This window comes from Arachis hypogaea, chromosome 15 (assembly GCF_003086295.3).
Source record: "Arachis hypogaea cultivar Tifrunner chromosome 15, arahy.Tifrunner.gnm2.J5K5, whole genome shotgun sequence".
Lineage (NCBI taxonomy): Eukaryota > Viridiplantae > Streptophyta > Magnoliopsida > Fabales > Fabaceae > Arachis > Arachis hypogaea.
Window position 1 is genome coordinate 91,936,836 of NC_092050.1, and position 24,480 is coordinate 91,961,315.

A 24,480-nucleotide genomic window follows, 5' to 3' on the forward strand; every position below is an offset into this window, starting at 1 on the left:
CAAATCACTGTTTCAAATAATTTTCAAAACAAATAAAAATATTATTTAACTTATTTTTAATATATATTTTATATTTTAATATATATTTTATACTAATAATTAATTTTAATATCTTATTTTAGTCCTACTTGACGTAGTGGTATAAATTAAACAAACGCACTCCTATTGTTTTGTGTTGATATTAGAATTACTATGTTTTGTGTTGTTAAGTGTTGTTCCTTTCAAAGTCATTGTATTGAATAGATTATTATTTTTTTATCATATAAGATTTAAACTAGTTCAATGTCTATTAATTATTGAGTTGTTTCAATAAAATTATTCAAAGCGTTCGACAAAATTAGAACTATTTGTTATAAGCATTTTTGTTGAATTAACAAATTCTTTTATGAGTATCGAATTAATTTATATATTTTATGAATAAAATTATTTAGACATAAAATTTTTATAATTAAAAAAAATAGTTTATTCATATTCTTTGTGTAAAAATTAAATGTTATCAAATTACTGAAAAAAGACACTAAATTTATTGTGCAAAAGGTTTTAAATTTATACAATAACAGCCTATTATATTTTTACTTAATTATTTTATTTAACCCTAAATATCAAAGGTTATACATATGAATAATTATTTTATACTCTTTTTAGCATTTTTGTTGATATTAATACATATTCTGACACACAACCTAGATTCACCTAACATAACAAGAAAAATTGGGATGTACGCTATTTTTATTTTATACTGAATTTACTTTCTGTTTCTATACTGCTTTAATTAATTAATTAAGCAAAGAAAAAAAAAAGAGCAGCAACTAGCAAACATCTGAGTCTGATTCTTCATAATTCATATCCTTCCACCCACTAGCACGACTGCACAACCCTATAAATATTATCACACCTATTAATAAACACACTCACTCACACAAAAATCAATTACATTATAAAACAACATTGTTGAGAATTTTGCAGAAAACAGTTGCATAGCAACAACAACACAAGCACAAAAGAAAACAGAGAAGAGAAAAGAAGAAGGAATAATAATAATAATAACAAAAAGAAAAAGTAACAAAAAAGAAGAGGTATGGGTAGAGGGAAGGTGGAGCTGAAGAGGATTGAGAACAAGATAAACAGGCAAGTGACGTTTGCAAAGAGAAGAAACGGTTTGCTGAAGAAGGCTTATGAGCTTTCTATCCTCTGTGATGCCGAAGTTGCTCTCATTATCTTCTCCAACCGTGGCAAGCTCTATGAGTTCTGCAGCACTTCTAGGTATTCTTTTCTCTCTCTCTCTTTCTCTTTCTTTTCTTGTTTGAATCTCTGCTTTTCGTTGTTGCTGTTCATCAAGTTTCCATCTTGCAAGTCTTGATTTTTTTTGTTTGCTCTTTGATCTGATTTTTGGGTTACCTTGCCTGTGATCTACTTTTTTTGTTCCCATCAACGGCATCCAGAATCTATTATTCGCTTTGGAACTTAACTCACAATCAATTAAACATAATTAATATCTTGCTTCCAGCTTCCAGCTTTCTTTTTATTCATAGGGCTTCATGAATTATACTGTGGTTTGGTTTCTACTTCCCTTTCTTTTAATGAAAAATAAAGAAGAAAATAAAAATAAGTTTGGATTGGGTTTTGATCTTTTTTTCAATGTTTTTATTTTTAAAATATTATGAAGAAAAAATAATAAATTCATTTTTTTGTTTTACTTCTTGTTTTTTTTTTCTTAAAGAAAACTCCGAAAATAAAAAAATAAAAAATATAAATCAAACGTATTTTTTATTTGTGTGCTTTGATTTTTTTCTGTATTTTTTTATTTATTTATATATTTAAAATAATTAAAAGACAGTCTCATTTAGTAGACCAGATTGTCCTCCGTCACCAAAAAAAAAAAAAAGACCAGATTGTCCTCCTTCAAAATTCCAAACTCGATTTAATTAGTTTCGACGGTTTTTCCTTAAGCAATTTTCATCTGTCAATGTTTATTGAATATTGGTTTGACTTTGAAGAAATGAATTAACTAAGCAATGGTTACGCAAAATAATTTGTTGTTCTTCTTCTTCTAACAAAAAGAATCTTAGCAGCTGAGAGAAATGGTTTAAAAAGAGATGGGAAGAGGGGAGATCAGAGATCTCATGTGCTCTCTCGATTTTGCAAAATCCAAATTCTTGGAAGCTTTTGGTGTGTCTTCCAAATCTTAGACTGTAGCACTTATAAGTCATATCATCATCTCATTAAAAAGATAGGTTAATTAATTAATAAGCTATCAATCATTCTTTCTAAGATCGTCAGAGTTTTAACGTTTAGTGTGCCTATGTTATAGCAATAATATTTAAACCTTATATTCCTTTCCTCGGACAGCTTTTTCAAAACCATTAATTGTTTGATTGTTTTTATTTTTAAAAATGTTTTTCTTTTCAGATATTTCGGTATTATCAAAAATAATTTTTGACTATCTGAAAACATTAAAGAATTTGACCGTAAAAAGAATCTAGTTATTACTGATGTGCATTTATTTATTTATTTATTTTTCCATTCAAATTCGAATATGAAACCTTTGGTCCTCTGGTTACCTCTTTTCTAATTCCTTGTGTATGTTTCTTCCACTGGGACAAAAGGAAAGAAATTAAAAAGAAATGTGCATGATTAGATTAATGTAATACTGGATGGACCTAAACACTGAGAAGAAATGCAACCATTCTGCTTAGAGATTAGATAATATAACTAATTTTCTGATAGATACTCACTATAATGTCAGAAGTCAGAACTCATCAGAAAACATATCAATAAATTTGTATTCAATGAAAAGATGAAACTTAAGTACGATGACCTGTTTTGCTGTTTTACTGTAATGTGATTTGATATAGTATTTTAATATTTTATTTTTGTGTGTATTATAATTTTAAAAATACAAGAAAATATTATTAGATTATATATTTATTAACTATGTTAGGAGTATACAAAACTAGTTACTAGAAATAATTATTAGTGTAAAATTTATATTAAAATATAAAATACATATTAAAAAGTAAAGTAAATTATATATATATATATAAACATAAATTTTTAGTGACTGATTTTATGTGATTTTTAGTCTGTATATGATATTTTTGTATATTTATTGATGTTTAAATTTTATAAAGTTTGATAAATTTAATTATCATGATAATATAATATTATTTAATAATTGAATTGACAAAATTTATTGAATGTAAACAAATTTGTTTTTAATTGTGTATGTATAAAATACACATATTTTATTGAGTTGTCGTGTTCGTATGTCGAATACATTTTAGACACGACAGTTTGACAAACGTATTTTTTGTGTCCAACTATGTCTTAGTAGAAAATAAAAAATTCTTCTCTAAATATATTTTGAGTTTTTTGACACATCTAAATACCATTATGGATCAGTGTGTCCAGTGTTATTGTTAATATATTTTTAAAATAAATTTAGAAATAATATATATTAAAATAAAAAATATTTTAAAATATTTTATATAATTAAAAAATATTAAATATAATTAAAAAATATTTTATATTTTATATATATTTCATGTTTCTATATTTTATAAGAATTCAAAATTTGTATATATGCGTATATTATATCATATCAAACATGATAGTGGTATATATGCGTATATGTAATCACTAATCACTCAACACAACGTGTTTATTATCTTGTCACTTAACTAGAATATTTACGGTTAAAATAGGTTTTTATCTCTCCTGCAGTGAAATTTTATCGTTGTATTTTTTATGTTAGATCAGCATTTTAATTTCCAAGATAATTAGTGTTTAGATTCTGTAGAGCTAAAGAGTTATAGAAATATTGGGGACAAAGTTTATAAAAAAGGTTGGCCTTTGTATTATATTTGGTAATAGCTTTGAATAATGATAAAATTTATATAAGATTTATATTCTATTTTTTTTTGTCACTATTATCTTTTTTTTTTAAGAATATAAAAGTTATAAAATAATATAGATAATTTTTGTTTTTATTTTTCATTCTAAATAATATATTTGAGATAATTTATTTTATTTTTTGAATTAGATGACTCATTTTTGTTCTTGAGCAAATTTCTCTCTCATAATCATTAGTATAGCAATGAATAAATAGTTAAATGCCACTCTTGACAGTATAATGACTAGTTGATATAAACATCTATTAATTATTGTCAATATAATATTTAAAGTTAATTTATGTGACTTAATATTGTTTAACAATTTTGATTTAATTAAGTTTTATGAATCAATTTCGAACACTATATTGAAGCAATTAAAATAGGAGGCCACTCAGATAAAGACGCGTAAAACGTCTTTTTTTAAAGATGTTTTTATGTTGTGTTTTAATTGGTTTCTGTATAATTTATTCGGTGTTTCTCATCACATATTATTAAATTCCTCAAAAGATTTTCTTTCCAAAAACAATAAAAAATATTTAATTTAGACTAAAACAAAAAAAGTAATAGATTAACTATTAGATTTTTTTTTAAAAGATTATTTACATAAAAAAATATATCACATTCATTATATACGGTAATTCTATAAATAATTATATACGGTAAACACCATGAAAATTATTTTAATCATATATAATTATTTTAAACCATGAAAACACCGTTTATTTTTAATTATATATGATTAAAAAATAATTAAATAAATATATTCGATAAAAAATTAATATTATTAAAAAATAAAATTAAAATTTATTTTAAAATTAAAAATAAAGTTTATTTAAAATAAAATTAAAAATCATGATTTTTTTCTTTTTTCTAAAATTTATCTACGAGTAATTCTATAAATATTTTATGATGAATAAAAATATTAAACTTGTACTAAAATTTATTCTAATAAAATTTATTTTTATTCTACTAAACGTTAAATAAACTATTGAAAAGAATTTTGTTTTCTCCATTAGAGAAGAATGATAAACTTCCATATTTCTATTATGTTATGGCAATAATTTGGCCTGTTACTTTTTAATGTACATAATAATAATAATAATAATAATAATAATAATAATAATAATAATAATAATAATAATAATAATAAAAAACAAGTATATCACAGTAGAAAAGGAAGTACGTCACCAAATAATTTATCATCCGAATTATATATGAATCAAATTGATAATATGAGGGCTAACACTACAAAAATCGATAACAAGGTTAGAGATTTACAAAACCTTTCTTAAGATTATAGAAAAAAACGTTTATATTTGTGTGATATATAAAACAATTATCATATTATTATTATTATTATTATTATTATTATTATTATTATTATTATTATTATTATTATTACATTATATATATAAAAGCAAAAAAAGTCCAACTGTTTTAAAGTAAATTTTTTTTTAATATTTAATTAAATGTTCTTGTATTTAGTACTTTTTTTTCTTTGCACTTTCTCTTAGTTAAAAATACAATCATTATAATTTTTTAGTTATTATTGCTAGGGGTGTTTATAGTGGGATATGGCTGAAATTTCGATCCAATCCGCACTAAACTTATTAGATCAAATTCGATATTCGCACTTTTTATGTTTGGATCAGATATCAAATATATCCATAAAATAAAAAATATTAAAAAATTTTATTTTTATAAAAAAAGTCAATAATTTTTTTTGTTTACTTTTTTAAACATATTTACTTCTATCTGATTAGAGTGTGGATCCGATTCGATCCAATCTGATCATCTTATAATACTTATTGGTTTCTGAAATTATGTTTATATTTCAATCCATAGTTGTAAAAACCGAACTGGATCGGCTGGTTCGACCGAAAAACTAGTGAACCGTACTAGAATCGGAACCAGACTAGGTTTACTCCTTGGACCGTTTAAGGAATAAAATCGGTGTGAACCGATAAAAATTGGTGCAAACCGGTCTAACCAAACTGGTCTGTTTGAAAAATTTTTTAAAATGTCTCCACAAGGTCTTGAACAAAGAACCTTGGAGCAAAAACAACCTCTACTTGCCACTTAGCCATTGCACTTCTAAGTATTGTATTTGACAAATACTAATTATATAGTATACATAAATATCTAATTTAATTTAATTTTTATTTTTTCTATTTTTAAAATTAATTATATTTTAATTATATACCATTATTAATATAAATATAAATTTCACTAAAAATTTATTAATTTACTTGATCTATTTTATTGCTAGTATTGTGATTTAAGTTATTTGTTTTGGTGTTAGTGTTAAAATCTACTGATATTATAGTTAGATGATAGGCTTTGTGAATTAATTATTTTTTTATTGTGTCAAAATAAGATACTATTGTAGTATTAAAATTTTATGGTTTTTTTATATTAGTTATTTTTAGAAGTTGAGACTTGATTCTTCATAAAATGTTAGTGAAGATATGTATGTCAAATTTTAATTTTAAGTTTTTAACTATTTTATATTTTATATTTACGTGAGATCGGTTTTATCAGTTCAACTAGTGATTTATCGGTTGAACCAATAAACTAGTGAACCAGTAGCTTGACCGGTTCGATCACTGGTTCGGTTCTAACAACTATGTTTCAATCTAATTTCAAAAATTTCGATTTACTTAATTTAGTCTCCCAACTTAATAGTTATGACTCACATTGGTTCCTAATCTTATTTTTGTCACTGTCTCACAAAATTGTTAACGACATGCTAAGATGGACTAACGACTGCTACATTATACATTCTAGCGACTATTTGATGTGACAATTGAAATTTTTTTTACCTTATTTTTTTTTTCAACTAAACACTTAAAACCCTAATATGAGTCACGGATACCTAAGTTAAAAAATCAAACTAAGTAAATTGAAACTTTAAAAATCAGATTAAAGCTCGAATATAATTTCAAAACAGAACTTTAACTTATGTAGTGATTAATTTAAATGAGAATCAAATAAATCAAATTTCAACATAATTTTTATCAATGTTTTCAAATTCGAAATTTCTATACAAAAATTAACTAGAATTTGTCTTTAAATTAAAAATTTAATGAAATAGTGACTTTAATTATCTTAACCAATGTCCTAATTAATTACTTTTATTTCTTTAAAAAACTGTATATGAAAAAAAATAATTAATTTGTCTATTTTAATAAATAGTTATTTTACTAAAATGAAAGAAACTATTTTTTTAGAATTTTTTAAGAACTAATTAATATTATATATATTTTGTTACACTACATTTAGTTATAAAAATTTTATTTATTTCTAATGCTTATATTAAAAATAAAAAGAAAATTTAAATTAGTGAATCTTAATCTATAATATAATAATAATATAGTAATTATTTTATATATTGTACGAATATAAATTAATTATTTTTTTATTTATAAAAATTTTAAAAGGCTTAAGCTTGTTATATATATATATTGATGAATGTGATATATTTTTTTATGTAAATAATCTTTTAAAAAAAATTTAATAGTTAATCTATTACCTTTTTTGTTTTAGTCCAAATTAAATATTTTTTATTGTTTTTGGAAAGAAAATCTTTTGAGGAATTTAATAATATGTGATAAAGAACACCGAATAAATTATACAAAAACCAATTAAAACACAACATAGAAACATCTTTAAAAAAAGACGTTTTAGGCATCTTTATCTGAGTGGCCTCCATTAAAATATGACTACATCAAGTAATCGTTACAGTACAGTAATATTTAATAGTTGATATTAATATATATTATACTAGGAGATATAAAAATACAAGTTTGGCCAAGGATTTACACGAATAATAGTTCTGAAAGTAAGAGATTTAATTAATTTTTTTAATGACCAAAATAACCTATATAGATCCTGATGAAAGAAAATTCTTCTGCCTTATTGATGTGAAACAACATCAGCATTGTTCTTGAACACCATGGATTTGCCCCAAAACGTGTCTCACAAAGAGGGATAAAGTGCTTAGAGCAGTAGAGCTAGATAGTAGAGAATAGAGACTATGCTTTTTTAGTCATTGATTCTATGTGTGAAGTATAGGCCTTTACTGGTAGTAGTAGTAGTAGCAGCAGCTATTAAAGCCTATCTCACAAAGAGACAAGAGATCAGAGGGCAAATTTAACACACAAAACTCTGAGACAAATTTAATTTTTTGCCTTTGATTAAAACCTTAAAATTGCAGGATTAATGATACTTATGTGCATGCAGACATATGTGTTTCTGAATATTAAAGGGTAACATGAAATTTGTTATCTCTTCAATAACAAGATATCTTAGGTTTCTGAAAAAATTTGTAGTAATTTTATAAGTTTTGGTCCAAATTTTTTTGACGAATTTGTAAAAGTTTTTAGATGAAAAAAATATTTATAAGTCGAAAAATTCTATAATGTTTAAAATATTGGTGTCTAATTGCCTAAAAGGTGTGAGCTAGCGGTAATAATAGACTCCATCTTTTATTTTTTATTTTTGTATCAAATAATTCAAAAATTAGACATTGTAAAAAACACCTTATAAATTATTGAAGAATTACACTGTCAAACCTATAAATCACCGGTGTGGAATGAAATGTATGACTAAGGATTGACTTTTATATACAAATAATATGATTGAAGTTTTACATATTTATAAATTTATTGTTATAATTTTTTAATTATTTAAATTTTTTTCTTAAATATCTATAAATTTATCACAAAATTTTTTTTGGACAGACTTGATTTTTTTTCTTAAAAATTTTCAAACGATATATTTATTCGATTACTATTTATTTTATTTTTCTATTTTTTCCTCGAAATTTCAACTTACCATCGGATTATTAGTGGGTATGATTTTGATTTGCAGTACCCAATCACATCAGAGAGAGATAGATGTATAATTTGGTTTTTTTAAGAAAATAATATTTCTACCACTTTTGTTATACAATTTTTTTGTTACAATTTTTGTTATGGCATAAAACACAAATTAAATCTTTTATATTTTCTAAAAGATGTGCTAGAGAGGAGAAGTGTAAATAAAGATGATGTATATAATATTTCTCTTTATTTTTTGTTTTTCGTTTCAGAACCATTATCCTTGTAATTTGTTTAGTGTTTTAAGGATATCATCACCTCTTCTCTTACTGGAAAAGACTATTAATCTCTCTTGTAGGGTAATTAGAGTTAACTCCCTACTCTTATTGTCAAAAAAGTAAAACTCAAAATTTTTCTACTTTTTTTATATATTTTTTTTTATTTTTTAAGACGGTTGTGTGTGGCTGCCAGTGTAGTTAACACCTTGTATAGTAAAATCATAAATTGAAGCAACATTTGACTTCAGTAAACTAGACAACTAGAGAACACCACTGATCTCACTTGAACCTACCCCATTTGTTAGAGTGAACATGCATGTTGTCCCTTTTTTTTTTTTTTTTTCTATGCGACAGCAATTAGGTTTGAAATTAATAATGAAGGATAGAGAATACACTAATCTATTTTTCACATTAGCTGAACTCTATTTTTTATTTAGAAAAATATAAGTAATAATAATTAAATTCTATACACTTTTATCATAAAAATTTTAACATCATATTATGAAACATCTTTTTTAAAAATTTGATGTGTTAGATAAAGATATATAAACAATAATATATCTAACAATATATACTAACTAAACTTCTCGTAGAATGTGCATATTGTCTCTAACTGCATATTTTCAAGAAAAATTGTAGCGTGTAATTAGTATTCTGGAAGGTACAGTTGACTTTTATCTTATGGTCATAATTATTTTATATGGAAATTACATTAATATTTAGGACTACATTGATCAGCTAGGTGATTGCTGATATGGATTCAGAAATGAGCCTCCAGTCCTGTATTATTATCATAGAATAATGTCTACATTCTCATTAATTTCTTCCATAGATAATACTTGGAAATAAAGGAAAATCTCAACATAATACAAGAGTAACCAAGCATTTTTCTAATAACCAGGCATTTTCAAAAAACCTTGTTATAGATTTTCTTGTTTTACAACAGTAACCAAGCATTTTTCCTAATAAGTGGTACTGATTAATGGATCAATTAATCAAATGATGTTGGCATGCTGTTGTTATTCATTTACATAAATAAACCATTATGTTGATAAGATTGTAGAAGTATTATTTATGTTATTTGAAAGAGAAGTTGCTGGATGTTTGAATGTAAAGTTGATAATATTTTCACAATACTATTAGTAAATGAAGAGTGACATTTTTTTTCAAAACATAATTAAAATTAAAATATTTGTAATGGTATGAAAAGGTTGTACATTAAAGATTTAAGAACAAACTCTCTTTTTAGCTTTAACAACTAGAAAAGGAAATATAAATTATATTTTACTTCTATTTTCTTAGAAAGACATAAAAAATATTAAAATGAAACTGAAAAAAAAAATCAGTTGGTCTGTGACAGTTGGAATCAATAGTATACATGAACAATTTAAAAAGACAATTGCAAAATTAAAAAAAAGGCGTATATTTGTATTTATACTCCAACCATACAATTTTTCATACCTAATTAAGGTAGTATGGGTAATAGAAAGTTATGGTTAGGTCATGGAATGTAGACACACTCATAGAAAAATTTATGGAGATGTTGACTCCATGACAAGAAAAGAATTAATATTATGTGCTTGCAACAAATGAGATGGATGGAGAGAGAGTTGGGTACTTCCAGATTTTAGCTTTAATATAGAGAAAATCTAAAGAATAAAAATGTGTCGAAAGGATGGATAATTGGATTATCACTATAAAATTTGTGGTAAAAGGATCGAGGGTGCTTTTCATATAATTAGCACATATGCACTATAAATAGTTTTAGAAAATACTGTTTTTAGGAGGAACTAAAAAATTTGATCTAAGGCACATCATTAGATGATAAGAAATTTTTAGGTGGATATTTAAACGGCCATGTCAAAGGATGTGAATGAATATGAAAAAAAATACATAGTGGCCATGATTTTGGGATTGACAAAACTGAGATTAAGACTTTTTGAGTTTTTCTTCAATTTTTTATATTTTTATTGCAAATAAGTCTTTTAAGAAGAGATAAGAACACTTTATAATAATTTATAAGAGTGGTAAGACAATCTTTCAAATAAATTTTCTTTTGTTATGGAGAATGGACAAAAATTTTTATACTAATGATAAAATTATTTTGTAAGAGAGTTTGATAACACAACATAAGGTACTCGTCATAGATTTTTGCGTTGAGTGAAAGGTAAAAAAAATATATCAAAAAGAAAATTTGAAAATGTAATAAAGATAAATGAAAGGTGAGAAACAAATAAATTTTCAAAAACAGGTAAAAGAAAAAATATGGTGGAAAGAATATAGAAATATGGACGACATGTAGAGTGACATGACAAAAGTTATGAGAAAAGTAACAAAAAAAAAGTTTTGGTAATACTAAAAGAATTGGAGTAAGGGACAAAGAGTATAGTGGTGGAACACAAACATTAAGTGTGTACAAGAAAATATAAAGATAAAGAGAAAATATTTTAAAGAGTGGTATTTGTGTCACGATACTAAAAAAAAAAAAATATAAGATGGTTAAGTGGAGAGAAACGTGATAGTAAGCGAAGCAAGAACAAATGCATATGAGGATCTTTGTTAGTCTTTTAGTTTGTGCATAAGCTGTAGTAAGATGGAATATATGAAATATAGATTCGGTACGAGACAGGAAAAAAACTAATAAAGAAGTAAAATTGGAGAAAACATCTTACCATAACTAAAGTCTTTTAAGTATTTTAGGTATATCGTATAGGATACCAGAAAAATCAAGGAGGATACATAACGTAGTATACAAAAAGCCTGGTCTAAGTGGTAGAGTGCGTCTGGTTTTATATATAAAAAAATATACTTTTAGAACTTAAAATAAATTTTGTTGCACTATCATTAGATCAACTAGACAATTACGTTATATAGAACAAAGAGTTAGATAGCAAAAGGTGAGAATAAACATAAATTTAATGTGATAGAGATGAGAATGTTAAAATAGATGAGCGACCACACACGTATGAACAAAATAGGGAACGAAGGTATAAGAAAAAAAAGTTGAAGTAGCGTCTATTATTGAAAAGATGATAGAATTTTGTTTCAAGCGGCTTGAATATGTGGGAAGAAGATCAACAACTTATTCAATTAGAAGGATGGATTAAATGACAAATAAATAGGTGGCAAAAAATAAAAATAAAAAAAACCAAAAAAGTTATACATAAATTAGTTAGGAGATTTATGTATAAATATTCTTATTATAGACTTAATACATCATAGAGGTCAATAGTATTATTAATTTATATAGTCAATCCCATTTAATAAAATACGCTTCTGGTATTGTTAGTTTGTTTGTTGACTGCTAAGAACAATTGTTTAAGATTAAAAATATAAATACACTAAGAAACATATAATATTATTTACATGAACTTGGTTAAAAGACATGATTAAATAGTCTTATATATTTAGCTAAATTACCCGCATTATACATAATTAACTGCTTTGATGATGGCATTGTTGGCTGTTAGATTTGGGCATAGCATCTCTTCAATTACCCTAAAGTTTATAATTCATTGCATCCTTGAGTTTCTCATGAGGCACCTCAACCATTAACCACAGGCATATCTTTGATATTGTGTTGACCCAATTAAATTTAGTAATTTTGGTGTTATTAATGAATTGGGTTCGGTCTAAAAAAGTGCTGAATGAACCAGGTATAGGTTCTAATAAAATTTAGAGGTATTATTATCAAACAGGGTTTGGATTTGGCTTAACCTATTAATGTTTTGGGAGAATACAAGAAGGAAAGGGCAATTTTGACCGAAATTAGGAAAATTTGAATCCGTAATCTCTTAAATGATTATGAAAATACTATGCCATTTAATCTATAATTCATTGGCAAGTCTTTATCTTTTCATCTTGGTCTTAAATATGCTTATTGATCATATTCAAGTAGTAAATATACGACAATAATAAAAATAATAATATACGAATCTAGAAAATTTTAGTAGTAAGAATAAAGATAATATATAAAAATAATTTTAAAAAATTAACATGTATATTTAGATATTCAAAATTTAAAATATATTAGTTATATTTTTAATAATTTAATTAACACATCAAAAAATTATATTAATTTAAATGTATTTTTTATTTCAATATTTTAGAAACATTACATAATATATTTATCATTAATATTTAGTGTCTTGTCAAGCATTTTGTATAGAGTGAATGCTCATCTCGTCCTCCTGATCATTTTTTGGCAGGACCATTAGGTCCCAACTAAAAAAAAGTACCTGTTTCAATCTTTGCTCTTTAATATTGTAAGACCAATTAGCCCCTATGTTAATAATCTTTTTCTAGAACATGTTTATGTGCATGTTAATCACTAATATATTTACTATTTAATTTTTATAAGTAAAAATAATTTAAGAATTACTAGTATTTCTCAGTTTTATACAACAAATTTAACCAATATATTTAAAAAATAACAAAAAAATATTTGAAAAACTAAATGACCCTAACAATTACTCAAAACACAATAAGACTCCCAACAAAAAAAAATTATCAATCCTAGTTGTTTCTTAACGAATAAATCAACAGTTTAACATGCCACATAGGTTTATTCCTTTAATACAGAAAAAAATATTGATAAAGGAGCCAATTAGTCTCACAAAAATAAAGATCAAAGGGCCGGAAAGAAAATTTTTTTTGTTGAAAACCTTATTGTCTTTCAAGATAATTGTCAAGGATCATTTAAAATTTTTTTTCTCTTAAATATATATCATATCAATTAAATTTAAAAAAAAGATATTAAATACTAACTACTAGTCTTATTTGTATTTTGAAAATTTAGGTTTTACTTTGAATAATTAGCTAATTATTATTATTATTATTATTATTATTATTATTATTATTATTATAATCTCAATAGACTAAATTTATATAACAGAATAATATTTTGTGGTGATATTTAATAATATAAAATTTTTCACACATAAATAAATAAAATACTATTTAATTTGCACACCAAATATTAATTACAAAAGTCACAATTTATTTTTAATAAATAAATATTTTAATATATATTTTATATACATGACTGATTTTTTATATACGACAAAATATATTTGAAATAAAATTTGTATGAGGACAAACACATTATTAAAGTGAGAACAATATATATACACATGCTTATTATTTTTTTCTCTAAAATTCAATGGGGGCAATTGCCCCATACAGCCATATGTGATATGTGGATCCGTTCCTCAAGTCCTTGTACCATGATGCATGCTTTTGGTAAATGATACAGTTTCGGTAGAAGAATATAATTAAGGTAATTAAATGAAAAGTCAGAGATATGGACACAAGTCATGAAAATACAGAGTTTTTGTATAATAGAGTATATATTTGAAATGCATGTTTACTTCACACAAAAATTCTAATTTAGATGTAAAAGTTGGAGTCTACCACAAGTTACAAGGTTTTAGTTTCTTATCAATTCCTTTGTCCAATATTAATTAGTGAGAATTAAAAGGACATATAAATAGGAGAATTCAATTAAGTTAGGGGAGTGGATCCTCTCCAGTGAAAAAAATTGGATGGTATTTAGTGTTCAATCTAACCATTCATTGCTTTCTCTCTCTTATTTATTTTTGGTCCCACTCATAAAATCAAAGGTGAGAGATCACACTGTATTCTATCAATTGTTACGTTCAATCTAACCATTGATTGCTCTCTCTCTTATTTATTCCTGATCTCACTCATAAAATCAAAAGTGAGAGATCACATTGTATTCTATCATTTGTTAAAAAACTGGAGAAGATCATTTTCCTTAAGTTAGATGCTCAATGTAGAGGAGCAATTTTATGGGTATTATTATTTATTTGAAAAAAATAAAAATAAGAAAGGAAGTACCAAAATTTACAACTAGAAATAAGTGCATCAAAAAGATAAAATAGATTACATGGAGGATAGTTTTATGGTTTTAAACATCCAAAATGAAAGTTTTAAAACTGATTGAAATACTAACTACCTAATTGTGAATATGATTAATTTATGATAAAACAAAAATATAATATATTATTTGATTCATGTAAGTATTTGATCTCATTCAGTGTGAGAAGTCATAGTTAATTTGACTTTGTGTTTTTGTTGCGTTTATTATATATATATATATATTATACTTACATAGTTACTGTACTATTATTGGTTATGATCAGCATGGCGAAGACACTTGAACGGTACCAGAAATGCAGTTATGGAGCCTTGGAAGTAAATCACCAACCTGCTGTGGAGACACAGGTGTACTTGTTTTCCCTTCAATTTATACTTTTTAAGTACAAAAATCAGCTACTACATGGATAGATTAAGCTTGGTGAATCATAACTTCTCACAAGGTTTATGGATACTCCTTAATTGAGAACCTTGGTATGAATCATTACTATGAATAGTTACTCACTCAATCGCCGGGTTGAATGATTAGTTTATTTTTCTACTTAATCAAGTGTCAAAAACTACTATGACAAATTAAAAAATAGTTACTCAGTCACTCTGATTTTACTGTTACATTTTGTCTCGTGTAGTCCCATTTATATTTTCAAAATGCTACATAAACAACTAACTTTTAACAACTACATATACAGGATAGGATACCTATAGAGAATAAGAGAGATGTATATAATGAGTCTTAGATAATAAAGTTAAAATTACACATATTTATTTATTTTAGAGTATATACCCATTTTGATCCTCAAAGAATTTTAAACTGGACACTTTAGTTTTTAACTAAAATTAATTATTTGATTGGTTTCTAACAATTAACTCCGTCAGTCACTTAGGTCCTTTACTCCGTTAATTCTAACGGAGGATAAAATAGTCCCTGATAACTCTAACAGGAGACAAAATGGTCCCTGATCTCCTCTGTTCGGAAACGACACTGTTCTCTCCCAATTTCCATCATATCTCACATAACACTAACAGTCTAATACTGTAACTTCAAACTATACAATGCACACTCTATAAATTTAATGTTCACAAGAAAAAAAATCCTCCACGGGTTGAGTTGCTGATGTGGTTTGTAATTTTAGAAAGATTGAATACAAGAGATAGATTATGTAAGTTTAAGATTGTACCAGAAGCGGAATCCTTTTGTGTCTTATGTAAGGATAGATTAGAGACGGTACATCACTTGTTTTTTCATGTGATCGTATATGAAAGTTGTGGGGATCAATCTTGGTGGATTGGAGTGTAATTTGGGTTTGGCCAGGAACCACCAAAGAATGCTTTGAGGTGTGGATGGATAGAAAGATAAGAAAAGATATGAAGGAAGTGTGGATGGTGTTATTTTTTTTTGTAATATGGTGCACATGGAGATGTAGAAATAACATTGTCTTTAATAATAGAGTGTTGGTATTAGAGAAGTTAAAGGAGGAAGTTGTAGAATGCACAAATCGATGGTGTCAAGATCGATAATATAGGAGTAATTGATGTACTTATGAGTGCAAATATCAAGTCTAAGGTGAATATGAAGACATATGAAGTTGATCTTTGATGCATGATTTACTGATCTATGAAAAAGGCCAATAATTTTGTAGAGTAAAAGTTGGAAGGAGAATGATCATGATTTGATGTTGTATAACTGATCGGTTTCATCTTAAAGTGTCTTTGGAGGAGCTAAAATCATTATATTCTTTTGCTCCCTGTTTGCTGTTTTATGCTAGTTTTTATGTTTTCTTTGTAGTTATTGCTCTATTTTTGTTACTATTTTTTGGAACTACACCCACTTTGTTTGGAATTGGGTGGAGATGTAATTATCTGAAAAAAAAAATTCTCAACTTGTTCTCAACCAATTTATACTCAGGAAACTAATGCCTATGTCTCTCAACTAGTTGTTGTCTTCGATGGATCCCATGAATCCAGACAACAAGTCATTTGTTAAGACTTTGAAAGAGAAGGAATGAAGCACTCGGTGTCTATTTCAAATGAGAATTTGCATATGATGTCGAAGGAGAATCTTCTCATGATGTCCTAATGTCCAACAATCTATATTGCTTGCTGGAGAGTGGAGAAAGACGTGCCCTTGGAATAGTCGTGGAACTTGGTCTTGAGGATGTTGTGGACGTTGTCGGGATTGGAGGTGATGTTATCAAAGACGTGGAAGTGGATGCTTTTGGTGGATGAAGTGCAGAGGAGGCGGATGTACCAGTCACAAAGATTTAGGAAGTGTGTGGTCCATGACGTGTTGAGGTAGGTGCGACATGTGTGACAATTACACCATGACTTAATTTTGGAGGTAAAGAGGAGGAAGGAAAAGATGGAAAAGAAGACTGTGAAGGTGAAGAAGGAGAGTATGAATGTTAGGGTTATGCGAGATATGATGAAAATTGGGAAAGAACAGTGTCGTTTTCGAATAAAAGGGTCAGAGATCATTTTGTCTCTTGTTAGAGTTGTCATGGACCATTTTGTCTTCCGTTAGAGTTGACGGAGTCAAAGACCTAAGTGAATGACGAAATTAATTGTTAGGGACCAATCGAGTAATTAATTTTAGTTGGAGACTAAAATGTCTTGTTTGAAATTCTTTGAGGACCAAAATGGATATATACTCTTTATTTTATATAGTTGTGAGCTGTGATGTATAATTGTCAAAATTAGTAGTTTATATAACATTTTTGTGTTTGCACCCATTTCATAATTATTATTTTTAGTTTCAAATAAGTGTCCGTTATAGAAGTATGGATTAAGGGAATGATTATCTTGATTTCAGATAAATTAAACTAATTTTACAAAACTATCTTTGTTAAGTTTTGTTCTTCTGTTTTTTATGTGGGTATATATATACTCCTTCTTTTTCATCTGATTAATTTGATAAGAATATTAGTTAAAAATTTAATTAATGTTGTATAACTTTTTTTTTAATAAAATAGTAGTATTTATTTAATACTATATACATTCTTATTAGCTTGTATTCAAAAGTAGATAGTAAATGTCGAACAAATTATAATTTAAATAGTATAATTTTTTTGTAATTAGAGATGGTAAATTCGAATCTCACTCCAGAGAACAAAAAACATAAGTAGGTAGTAATGTACACTTTGTGTGTTACAAATAACATTTCTATAACCATAAATACAAGCTATCCAAGTCAAGAGAAAATTCTAACATACTTGTCCATATATTGTTGAGTAGAGGCGCTATCAAGAGTATCTCAAGCTGAAATCAAAAGTTGAGGCACTACAGAAGACTCAAAGGTATTATCAAGCTAAAGCAGACATTTGACTTTTTTTTTTCTTTTTACGTGAAAAAATAAATTATATTTTAATTTCATGTAAGTAGAAATCTCCTTGGGGAAGAATTGGATAACTTAGATGTTAACGAGCTTGAACGGCTTGAGCGTCAGCTGGACTCTTCATTGAAGCAAATTAGGTCTAACAAGGTATGCAAATTTAGTATCTGAGTCTTCTCTCTTGCTTGCGTGGATATTATTATATATGCTTGAAATAGATGAAGTCAGAAACTGAATAGGGAATTCATCATAAGAAGTTCTTAAGTTCCTTCTATGCGTTAAATTAGCAGTAACTTATAGCAGTTATTAGGACATTAAGACAGGAACATAGATACACAAAATTGTATTTGATATAAGAGATATAGACAGAAATAATGTGTCTAAAGACACTAAATTAATGTATTTTATTTTCATTCTAACAAAAAGGACACAAAAACATTAATAAGAAACACAACTTATTTTTTATTTTTTCTTTTATTATTTTTGTTAATTTTTCATAATTATATTTTTTATTATTATATTTTTCATCTCAAATTTTTTGAATAAAAAAAATGAAAATAACTTTAATTTTTATAATTTGTTCTAGTTTATTACCAAATAGAATACAATAACACAAAATTCTGTATCTCTTTATGTATTTATATATAAATATATGTAATTTAATATATTTTTAATGTGTGTTTTATATTTTTATGTGTATTTTATATTAATATCTAATTTTAATTATTAATTTTAGTGTACACTTAATATGATTATTGTCTTACTGATAATTTATAGTAGACTAATCTTAAACTATCTTAGGAGAGTATAATATGTTATTTGTCAAAAAATATTACCGTAGTTCTTTTTTAAATTTAAAAATTAATTTATTAAAGATTAAATTTGTAGTTTGGTCCAGTTTTACACTAAACAAAACCTGATTTTAAAACAAGTTGTTTGTATATACTTATTAAAATTATTTAATTTTTTGATATATTAATTTTTGAATTAAACGAGTTAAATTTATTTTTAAAATTAAAACTAGCTAGTAATTTTAAATTAAAACTAATTTTAAAGTTAAATATTTACATTGTAAAATAGTGGTTTTGTGCCATTTTTAGATTATTTAAAATGATTTAGTATAGTTTTATTTGGGTAATTCACCTAAATAAAGAAAAATAAAAAATGAATTACAACAATAAAAATTTTTAAAAGTGTTACAAAAATGTGATGTTTGAAAATTGTGCCAAGATAATGTCAAAGATCCTGACATGCATCTTTTAGTATTCTAATTCTCTCAATCTAACAAAGAACATGGCATGCATAATTAACGGCAGATTCAGAAAAATTTAATAATAAAGTGTATAAAAATAAAATTTTAGTATAATTATTTATAATTTTAAATTAAAACTATTTATATTTATCAAAAATAAATTAAAATTATATACACAAACATGCATATATATAATTAAATTTAAATTTTTAATAAATTAATTATTTGATAAAAATATATTAATCTAGAATAATAAAAAATAATTTATAATTAATTTTTTAAAATTAAATATTTTTATTTTTTATATATTTTTAAATAGTTATTTAACTATTTATTATTTTTTATTCATCTGCAAAATTTTATTTATTATAATATTTATAGTATAAATATTTTTTTTAACTAAAACAATTACCCGCCTAGACCAAATTATTTTAATAAAGAATGTTGATATATTAATATATAGATAGTATGCATTTTTATCTTAATTAATTTTAAAATAAACACTAATAATTTTTGTTATATTTAAAAATTAAATTTCAGTTTGATTATTAACAGCATTAAAAGTTAACTATAACTATTTATTATTTTTTATTGAGTTAATTTATTTATTTATTTTCAGTTTTTATATCAAAAATCAAATTTAACAAGATAATTATAATTATAATTTTTTTTTCAAGATGTGTTGTGGGGCAAGTGCCCCCTCTAGTTTCTTATTGGGTCCGTGTCTATGCATAATGTAGTGTTTCATTTAAAAAGATATTATTAAGTAAATACTAGTAGGCGTTAAAAGTAAATAGAATTAGGTATGAAGTTAGATGCTACAAATACCCTCTTCTATATTTACATAAAATTGTTTAAAAGATGATACATCTCTAGTAGACAATATAATGAAAAAGAAAAATAATAATATTTAAACTCTACATTTACATATTGCTAGATCTAACTTTATTTACTTTTAATACTAATATTTAATTAATAATTTTTTTTAAGTGAAACAACTATATCAAGAGTGTATGTGTTTATTTATTGTTTGTGAAAAACGTTACACTATATCTCTTAAATTCTATTATATTTTAAATTATGGAAAGAACCTGAAAATTTAAATTTATCACATTTTTATAACCTAATATTAAATGTCATATTTTTTAAAATTTGAATGATTTTTCTTATGTTGAAAAAAATCTCGAGTTTCATTTTAGTAAACTGTACTATAAACACTCCTAGTCAAATATTTGGAGCTATGTTCTTAATTAATTTTTTTTTTCCTTATAAAAAGGAGAAACAAAGCTAGAATCCATGCATTCTACACTCAGAAATTCTATAATTCATATATTCTTATCAATCAGAATCCGCCCATCCTCTTCATCTAGTGCTTTTTGTTTAATTTGTAGATTTGATTTTTTCCTCTAAGTCTTGGTTACAAATGGCAGACGATCACTATTTGTATTGACCCAATTTCGCAAGTTAATTATGATGTTCTACTATACAAAAAGAACTATATATGAAATGGAATGCTCAAACTAGTACGCATCAAACCATGTTTACATAAATTCACTGATAAAGCTATGTATGTTACCTGGTACCAATTCAATAACATTGGTTTTTTGAATATTAGTGGTAACAACTATTAGTATCTTAATATATATAATTCCTTGAATAATTTATGAATTTGGAAAATATGAATGTGTATTCCATATTGTTTTATCATTTTAAAAATTTATTGTACTTGTGTTTTGCGTTATATATGTTCAGTATCAATAGTATCAGTGCTTCATAGTATATAATTGTTTCAAGTACTTGATCCATAAACTTATGATTTACCTTATGATTCCAAGAAAATTTGGTTGGTTAACTGTTCCTTTTTCAACAGACACAACTTTTGCTCGACCAACTCTCGGATTTGCAAAGAAAGGTAAAATTCTGTTTGTATTTTGTGCATCATCTATTTAGGTGATTATCAAAAAATACTTGATGGAGTCAATCATCAAATAACTTATTATACATTTATATATTTTTATAAAAAATTTTAATATATTTTTTAGTTAAATAATCAATTATTACAAAAATAAATTAAAATCTGCTATAACAGAAAACTCAAATATGCAACAGATGAAAAATCAAACTTGGATCTTTCTACTAATATTCAAAACTTATTATAAAAACGTCACCATTTTGCATCTAATTAACTAAATGCCACCATTTTGTTATGGTGGCAACTAATTTGCTGTTTTATTTTTAATTATAATTAATTATAATAATATAGAAAGAGTGACATATGAGTAATTAGTTTTAAAAGAATAATGTTATGTTAGATATATACTGTCTGATTTTGTGTACAAATAGTATATTTGATTTTGGTAAGTTTCGACAAAGATGGCATATTAGGTAAAAAACATCAAATTTATATAGTAGTATAGTAAAAGAAAATTTTAGATACCAAATATGTATTTCTATATAGATTTTTGGTGTGCACATAATGCATTAATTTATTAATATAAAACATGTACTTGTAGAGGCTGGCTAACTCTGTTTTTAATGGATCATAGGAAGAGATGCTGTTGGAAACAAATAATGTCCTCCGGAGCAAGGTATCAAGACAAAACACTACTGTTGTTCATGTATGTTATATGGATCATGTTTTTCTTAAAATGAAGAAGAGGTTGAATAAGTGAAAACGTAAGAATTTAGTAATCTTTGAATGAAAGTAGTGGAGTTCATGTAGAATAGAGATTATAAATTCAATGACGACTCATTTTTTAAGAATAGTTTATTGATCCTTATTTTATAACAACTAAACTCTTATCTTTCACTCTTTGATCTTAGCTTATTTGACACACTCGCTCTCAAACAAAAATGTTATGTCTGCAGTTGATTATAGAGCAAACAAAGTTACAAATAGTCAATAAAAGTAATCTACACTGTTGCTAATTATGGGATTGCTGTTTCTGAAGATATTCATATTCATTCTCATATATATATATCGTTTAAACAACAAAAAGTTGTTGTAAGGCCACAGTTAGTTACAACCTTAGTCCTTTTTGCTTATGAAATATTATTATCTTTAATTAGGGCAAGAATACAATATAACAATTGCATTATTTAAGGTGCGACCACAATAATCTGAGAGAACCTTTTCTGCTTGGTGAGAGGAGGAGAAAAGAAATAACACAAAAACCATTTTCTTGTTATTTTGCTTCAAAAGTTGGAAAACTGAAACTTAGCTGATACAACATAAAGATGATCTTAATTTTGGGATTTCAATGTATTCTGATTTCATGATTTTCTGCTACCCCATTTGATTGATTACTTGACTTATCTGAAAACCTTTCATGTTTAATGGATGCAGTTGGAGGAAATTAATATGGCGATTCAACCAACATGGGAAGCTAGGGAGCAAAATGCTCCCTACAGCCGACACCCTCAGCAATCAGAGGGATACTATGAGACAACACAATGCAATAGCACATTACAAATTGGGTAATGTTCTTTTTATCTCTAAGGGTGTGTTTTGATTTGTGATGTAAATAGGATGGAAATTTTTCGAGCATTTTGAATTTATCCATTGAAATCTTAACATTTCAATCAAATATACATTATAAATGTGATAGGAAATTTGAGGCACTAAGATAATATAGATAGAGATAGATAAAAATAATTGTATTTGTATTTTGTTTGGAATGAGAAATTGGAATAGACACGCGTCTTTGAAAAACCACTTTTGTTAACATTAAAACCAAACATAAGAGATATTTGAATTTTTTTTTACAGAGACAAAGACTAAGATTTTGAAAATTGAAACTCTTATTGAATTGAAGTCAGAAATTTAAAAGTTTAGAGATTTAATTAATATTTAATTGATTTATCTGTCTTTAATGAGTTTGATTTTTTTTTCTTTTACCATCAATTTTTTTACTTGAGCTCGAAGAACTAGTTCTTGATTTAACCTAACTGAATTTATCGGTTCAATTTAGTTTTTAAAACAATAATTAAGGTAAATATTTTCTATCTTCACTTTTAAAAGATATAAAAGATATTAAAATTTTTTATTTTTGGCACAAAAATTGTATTTCTATCTTTGTGTATCATTTTAATCGAATGAATTTCTGTATCAATTATCTTTTGTATTTTTGTCTGTATCTATTATCTCTAATAATTTTGTGTTAGATATTTCTACGTTTTCTATTTTTATACCATTCAAACATTATATAAGTGCATAGAAATTATGGTAAACGAATTTCTGCAGCTATTGTCTTTAGGTATTTCTATGTTAGATATTTCTATTATCTTTATCTCTCTATTATTCAAATAAATACTATGTAAGTGCATAGAAAATAGGGTAAATTTTATTTTAAGAGAACAAATATTTTGCTTTGCAAAGTAGCTGATAACTTGTCAACTTCTTCTTCCTCTCTATAGATACGGTTCTTCGGTGACAAATGATGCAGTAGGTGGTGCAGGAACATCAACCCAAAATGCTAGTGAATTCTTGCATGGATGGATGGAAGTATAATAGATCAAATGACCTAATTTGATTCATGATACTAAGGAGCAAAAAGTGACATTGTTAGACATTTTATGGCCTAGAACAATAGGCTTTAATAACAGGTCTTCTCATGAAACATAAAACTTACAATTACATTTTATATGTTTATATTCCAATAAGGGATGTATGTTTCCTTGTGGAATTTGATAAAACCTTCCCAAATTTCACCCATCATACATAATAATCATGTGGATTATTTAATCCTCATGATGGGTTTGTTGATGGTTAAATATATGTTTGTATGTTTAAGTTGTAAAGTAGACAAGTGCTAGTGGTTGCTGCTTCTTTTTTTTTTTTTTTTACAGAACGTAGACAATTTTTGGGTTTAAACTTTTGTTCCCCTTTCTTATACAGTGAATGAGGAGCTAGTGAACTCTAAAATTGTATTCTGTTGTGCAATATTAGTTCAATGGACTAAAGATTATGGTTACACATATATGGATTTAATTTGAAATATACCTTGTAAAA

General features: G+C 25.5%; 1 protein-coding gene across 2 annotated transcripts; it reads left to right on the forward strand.

Annotated features, from left to right (window-relative positions):
* Positions 1 to 913: 913 nt before the first annotated feature.
* On the forward strand, positions 914 to 24,480 carry LOC112750406 (agamous-like MADS-box protein MADS2). 2 transcript variants are annotated; one of them, XM_025799118.3, is made up of 8 exons: positions 914 to 1,263; positions 15,156 to 15,237; positions 18,121 to 18,182; positions 18,268 to 18,367; positions 21,340 to 21,381; positions 22,016 to 22,057; positions 22,816 to 22,946; positions 23,886 to 24,480. In XM_025799118.3, the coding sequence occupies exons 1-8, from the start codon at positions 1,079 to 1,081 to the stop codon at positions 23,977 to 23,979; spliced, it is 738 nt and encodes a 245-aa protein (XP_025654903.1). In that variant the 5' UTR covers positions 914 to 1,078; the 3' UTR covers positions 23,980 to 24,480. The 2 variants fall into 2 exon arrangements, with proteins under 2 accessions (XP_025654903.1, XP_025654902.1); XM_025799117.3 differs by having other exon boundaries at positions 944 to 1,263; positions 22,016 to 22,087; positions 23,886 to 24,127.